Raw genomic sequence first — 6,804 nt, forward strand, 5'->3', positions numbered from 1 at the left:
GGCTTTGTGTGCGTCCGGAAGGTGGGGGGCGGGGGGCTGTTCAAAGCGGCCGCCAGAGCCCCCCCATACTGAGCGCGAGCTGGCCTGCTTTACCGCCATATATGATCGCAGCTCGGTTATTACACTCATGGTCGAAGCTGCAGCTTTGGCACGAGGTTCACAAAAATATACAAAGTTTGTGTCTTTCCAGCACACGAGACCCCGACTGTGCAGACACGAAACGTTCCGCCGCTCGGAGAGGTAACGGGTATCCCTCTGTTTTTCCGACCGGAGAGCCGATACCATGAAACCCTCGAAGAAGGGAAGGTAGTGGGGTGAGCGCAGGAAAGAAGGGGGGAGTCAGTTTGGGGTGGGGGTGGTGGTGGTGGTGGTGGGTGGTTGGGATCTTTTTTGAGCGAACGAGCGCAGGTTCGCTGTGCCTCGATGTGAGTCGGGTCACGGCGCTCCGGGTCCTCTTCACATGATCTCGGCGTCGGACGGGTACCATGGGTTGTTCGGTGAGCCGAGCGTGCTGCGAGAAGCCTGTCCCGGACTCTGAGCAAGATCAACTCGGGGAGCCAGGGAGCGCATCTTTTGCAGGCGAATCGCGCACTAAACGCCCCGGGAAAAGGAGGAGGAAGAAGAGGGAGCGAAAAGAGGAAGCTGGGAAGGGAAAGGTATGGCACGACCTTGAGCGCTTCAATATGTGTCCCATTCACTTGAGCGATGTACCGTTAACGGCTGACCCTTTTTTTTGTGAAAAAAAAACAATTTCTTTTTTCGAAGTGCCAGCAGGAGACGCTGCATTGTGGAGCATGCTGTCAGAGAACCCCATATGTGTCCCATTCACTTGAGCGATGCACCGTTAACGGCTGACCCTTTTTTTTGTGAAAAAAACTCTTTTTATGAAGTGCCAGCAGGAGACGCTGCATTGTGGAGCATGCTGTCAGAGAACCCCATATGTGTCCCATTCACTTGAGCGATGTACCGTTAACGGCTGACCCTTTTTTTTTGTGAAAAAAAAACAATTTCTTTTTTCGAAGTGCCAGCAGGAGACGCTGCATTGTGGAGCATGCTGTCAGAGAACCCCATATGTGTCCCATTCACTTGAGCGATGCACCGTTAACGGCTGACCCTTTTTTTTTGTGAAAAAAAACTTTCTTTTTATGAAGTGCCAGCAGGAGACGCTGCATTGTGGAGCATGCTGTCAGAGAACCCCATATGTGTCCCATTCACTTGAGCGATGTACCGTTAACGGCTGACCCTTTTTTTTGTGAAAAAAAAACACTTTCTTTTTTCGAAGTGCCAGCAGGTGACGCTGCATTATGGAGCATGCTGTCAGAGAACCGACTGCTCATTTGCTTGTCACTGAGGTTATGTTTTCATCCCTGTCTGTTTGTCTGTGAGCAGGATATCTCAAAAACTTATGGACATATTCGGACGAAACTCGGTAGACAGGTTGGGTGTGTGACAAGGACTAATTGATTCGGTTTTGGTGAAGATCCGAATCTGGATCCGGATACGATAATTATTTAATTTTTCAAGTGATGCTTCACCATTGAGAGATCGGGCCCAAAACGATATCTTTGGCACGGCATCTCAAAAATTTGTGACAAAACGAGGTGGATGAGTGGAGTAAACGAGGGGGACGAGAACAAGGCGATTCGATTTTGGTTCTGGTCCGGATCCAGATCCAGCCTATCGGTGGGAAATAAAACGTCAACTGTTCAACCTGGCAGAGGTATGTACTCCACCGAGTGGTGTTCCAGTTATATGTGCAGTCATCTGTTTGCAAAAGTGAGCCTTTGGGCTGGTGCCACGGTCACACCTTTTTAGATGCCACGGTCACACTGTTGCCTCGAGTGGAATCCGACAAAAACTGTAGTCCTGTTCTCGTGCAAGCGGTGTTGCATAATGGAGCATGCTGTCCGTCCCATCTGCATTCAGGTTGTGGACGCTAATGATCACACGGTATCTCCAGCGAAAGAGTTGGCCATCGTGTTCCACTGCCTTGGATAAATACTCTTCCAGGAAATTGAATCAAATTTGGAAGTTAATTACAAATGGGACTTGGATGTTCCGTTCATGGTACGATTGATGCTCCAATTGGAGCAGAATCATCACCAATTAAGTGGAAGGAAAAGGTAAAAATTTTGATTTGGCCTGGTGAAGTTTCCGAGCACTTGCCTGATTTGATAACTGGAAGGAAAGTTGATGTCGAGACCCGTCAATTCATGAACTGGCACTGAAGTAGCAACTTGTCCACGTGTGGACGTCTAACCATCGGTTTGAGAAACGTCGGGTCTTGAGATCTGCTGAAAATAAAGTTTCCGTTACTTTGTTTTCTATGAGGATAAGGATGACTCGTTTCCAGCCAACAGAATCAGATTTGGCACCGTTCTTATGAGTTTGGGTAAGATTGCTCGTTTTCCATGGTGCAGGCAGGCATTCCTCAGAAAATGACCTGCACTCGATGTGAAAGAGACACGGAGAGACACAGAATCCAAAACAGATGAATGCTTATCGAGTTAATACTTGGTGGAAGCACCTTTGACAGGAATTACAGCTGTGATTTTGTTGGGATAGGTCTCTACCAACTTTGCACACCTTGATTGGCCAATATTTTCCCATTCTTCTGTACTAAACTCTTCAAACTCGGTCAAGTTGCGTAGGGAGTGTTGATGGACAGCAATCTTCAAGTCATGCCACAGATTTTCGATTTGATTTTTGTCGGGGCTCTGATTTGGCCACTCAAAGATATTTATATTTTTGTCCCTTAGCCACTCCAGTGTAGCTTTGGTTGCGTGCTTCAGGTCGTGGTCATGCTAAAAGGTGAACTTCCGTCCCAATTTCAGCTTTCATGCAGAGGAAAGCAGGTTTCCTCTTGGATTTTTCTGCATGTTGCTCCATCCCTTTTCCCTTCTATCCTGACAAAGTGCCCTTGTCCCTGATTATGAGAAACATCCCCATAACATGATAATAATAGCTGCCACCACCATTCTTCACAGTAGGGATGGTGTTCTTTGGGTGATGTGCCGTGTTGTGTTTGCACCAAACGTTATGTTTTGCATTTCGGCTAAAAAGTTCCATCCTGGTTTTGTCAGACCACAAATCGTTTTGCCACATGGCTTCAGAATCTCCGGAGTGCTTTTTTTTGCATACCACAGATGGGCTTTTTAGATCCTCGTGGAGGATCTCCAAGTCTTACTCACGTTGTTGTTCTTGTGGACTTTTTTGTTTCACAGCCTTCAGTTTTCATCGAAACTTCCTGAAACTTGGCGTATATATGTAAAAATACCCTGCGCAGACAGTAACCATCTCCGATTTTGAAAATTATTCCTGGAGAAAAAGTTATGACGTCAAAATATCTCCGCTAATCGAAATCGCCGAAAAAATTATCTCCGAAACGAGGCAAGCTTTTTGAATTCTGTTTGCGGGAATCGAACAGGGCATTAGCAGAGATTAATTATCGCACATATGATACGTCACTATGACGTCATATCAATTTTTATGACGTCATTCCTATTTTTTGACACGTTTTGTTTCACAACCCAGAGTTTTCATCGGATCTTCGTGAAACTTGCCATGTATATGCAGAAAGCCCACGCGCAGGCAGTAACCATCTTCGATTTTGGAAATTATGCTGAGAAAAAAAGTTGACGTCATAATATCGCCGTGAATGGAAATCACGTATACCATTATTTCCCAAACTAGGCAAGCTGTTTGAATTTTGTTTGCGGTAATCAAGCCGGGCATTAGCACTGATAATTTATCGCAAACCTGATGCATCACAATGATGTCATATTCGTTTTTATGACATCATCATTAAGAGGACGAGGATCTTAGCTCATTTGAGCTTGTTTGAGTAATGGTTTCCTTCTTGCCACCCTACTATACAGGCCAGACTTGTGGAGTGCTTGAGATGTTGTTGTCACATGTACACAGTGACCAGTGTTTATCATAAAGGTATGCAGCTATTTCAAAGTTGCCATTGGCCTCTTGGTGGCCGCTCTGATCAGGCCCCTGGAGTTCCGTCGGAAAGTCAACGCAGCGACGCTCTGCTCGAGCACATTCTCCCATACCTGACCTGACCTGACCTGAAGTTTTCTGTTCTATGTTGAATGGTCCTTCGGAATAACTTGCCAGCACGTGAAATCAAGGCAATGGTTCGGTTATTTGAATATTCTCTTGTATCCCCTTTCTTTGGAAATCGTATGTGGACTGACTCCTTCCACCTTATAGGCATACACAATCCTGCTCCAGATCTGTGTGCAGATAGCTGTTAAAATTTTGATTACCTCCTCCCCAACGACCGAAAGAGTGTTATTGGAATTTCATCGATATCTGGTGCTTTTCCATTTTCCAGCTTCAAGGCCCTCCGTACCTCACATTCCATCACTATTGGTTCTTGCTCATGTTCTCTTTCTTCGAAAGTTGCCGTCTTATTGTTATCAAGTTTGTATGGAGTTCTGGTATCATCCTTCCAACGTTCTTTCACCTGTGTTTCCTCTGTCAGATTTTTTTTTCCTGTCTGCTCTTAAGGACCACAATCCGAGACCTAAACTTTCCTGTGATGTCCTTTTTTCTTAAAAAAAAAAAAAAATTCATGGTTTTTCCCACTATTGTCACTTCCTATCTTTATGCATGCCTCTTTGAAACATCAATCTTTATCTTTCGCAGTTTGTTGTTGGATGTCGGCATATAGCCGCTTGATGTCCTCTGTTGATTTGCCTTTGGTTTTCATTTCTCTTCTTCTGTCTGCAATATTTATTGCCTCTTCTGACATCCATTTGGCCTTCTTCTTTCTGCTTGCTTTTTGGATGTTGTTTTGGGCCTCTTATTTATGCAATGTCTTCAACCTCTTGCCACAGATCAACCTGCATTTTGTCCACCACATCAAGCTCTGCAAAACAGTTTTTTTGTTGCTTTTAATACCCTCGCCGAAGGATTCGGAGAGGGTATTGCATTTGGGTCTGTTTGATTGTTCATTTGTCTGTCTGTCTGTCTTTGTCCGCACAGAAATTTCGTGTTTTTTTTCCGCAACCGCTTGTCGGATTGAGACAAAATTTTCACCATTGGTGCGACTACTCATGTAGAATGTTTCAATGACAATTATGACGTCATAGGTCACGTGGTGTGGCAGCCATTGGAAAAATGGAAAAACTTTGGACCTCTGTATCTTTGAAACTTGGCACAGAGCAAGTACTCCTCATGTGGAACGAGTGCGATTTTTATTTTTATTTTTATTATGACATTATAAGTGCCCTTGTTATGACATCATAACTGAATATGTAGAACACCACATCCGATCAGTTTGAACATTTTTGAGGGTCATGTAGGGATAAAATGGTCCACAGAAAAAAAATTCATGATACCATCGGTCATGTGATTCGGCAGCCATATTGTTCTTTTTACAGCGCGTGCACTGTATTCAATTGCACCGAGTTTGAAATGTCCCTGGCGTCGTCGACCACGTCTCCGGTGGGTCTGGTGTCCCCCCGTCCCCCCCCATGTGCCTCAAGACAGCCAATGACGGCCGTCCGGTAGATGCAGTGCGTAACCTTGACGGAAATGGCGACAATTGACGGAAATACCCGAGTAGTTCAATGGAAATTTGTGAAACTAATGTGTAATATATGTGAAAACCATTTAATTTATTGCTTGACGGAAAAAAAACGAAGAAACGCTCCCCTCATGTACGAACGAACAAACGAAAGACGTCATTTCCGTCCACCATGGCATTTCGCGCCGAACACAGAAAGCTAAGTTCATCTTATGCCATCATTCTCTTTAATATTAGCCATAAACAAGTGTTTCGTCATGCATCAGTAGTTGAAATGTACTTACAATCATTCTTTTGCGGCCTCCTGCCACGCTGTATCGAACGATTTCATTCCTTCTGTTCTATATAAAGGTGCTTATCACAATAATAACAAGATTTTTACATTTCAAATATTAATACGCTTCTTAATTGTTTTTCAACTGAAAAAGCATAAATTGCATATTTTAACATTAGTGTACTCATTTGATTCACCACACACGCTGTATTGAAGGATTTCACTTGTTTAATTTTAAACCTTCAAAAATCTTCTCTGAAGGGGCCGAACAGATTGAGGCGAAACTCTACACATATAACTGCCTGTCAATGAGGAACAAAAGGTTCATACATATGATGTCATTGGTTACATGGTTTGGCAACCACATTGGATTTACCCTAAAACTTATCAAAATCTTTTCTAGAACGGCTGGACAAATCGAGGGGAAAATTCACACAAGTATCCAAGGGCATCTCCACTCACGGCTCGCAGACTTCCTCTCTTGTCACAGCCATTGTGTGGCCCTAAATGGAGTTCTCTCATCTCCTCTTCCTGTCCAGGCTGGAGTTCCTCAAGGCAGCGTTCTGGGTCCTGTTCTTTTTCTGATTTTCCTCAGTGATCTCTCCGACTCTCTGGATAATCCTCTTTATCTCTTTGCTGATGATTCCACCCTCTGCCGTACCATCTGTCATCCCTCAGATCGGCAAGCAGCAGCTTCTTCACTCTCTGCAGATCTGGATAAAATCACAAACTGGTCCAACACATGAATCGTATCTTTCAGGCCAGACAAATTTCATTATCTCACTATATCTCTCCAAAAGGACCATTTCGAACCCCCTCTCCCCCCCCATCTTCTTTCTCAACAATCCACTGGAAAAAGTCCTTTCATTCAAGCTTCTGGGTCTCACCATCTGCCATCATCTTTCCTGGGAAAGCCACATTTTCAACCTGTCCTCTAAAGCCAGTCGCCAACTGGGAATCCTCCATCTTGCAAAGTCCTTCCTCGGCC

At 44.4% G+C, this 6,804-nt stretch overlaps 1 protein-coding gene across 3 annotated transcripts in view; it reads left to right on the top strand.

Moving 5' to 3' along the window:
- Window positions 1-433: 433 nt before the first annotated feature.
- Window positions 434-6,804, top strand: part of LOC147029242 (tensin-3-like) — a 294,302-nt gene continuing 287,931 nt past the window's right edge. For 2 of the 3 annotated variants that reach the window (XM_085880149.1, XM_085880151.1), the window contains exon 1: window positions 434-656. In XM_085880149.1, coding sequence (XP_085736275.1) covers window positions 486-656 — 171 coding nt within the window. In that variant the 5' untranslated portion in view covers window positions 434-485. The remainder of the gene's footprint in view (window positions 657-6,804) is intronic. The other variant, XM_085880150.1, reaches the window with a different exon arrangement.

Source organism: Eptatretus burgeri, chromosome 4 (assembly GCF_056783735.1).
Source record: "Eptatretus burgeri isolate ZD-2024b chromosome 4, Ebu_testis_v1, whole genome shotgun sequence".
In the NCBI taxonomy this organism is placed as follows: Eukaryota; Metazoa; Chordata; class Myxini; order Myxiniformes; family Myxinidae; genus Eptatretus; species Eptatretus burgeri.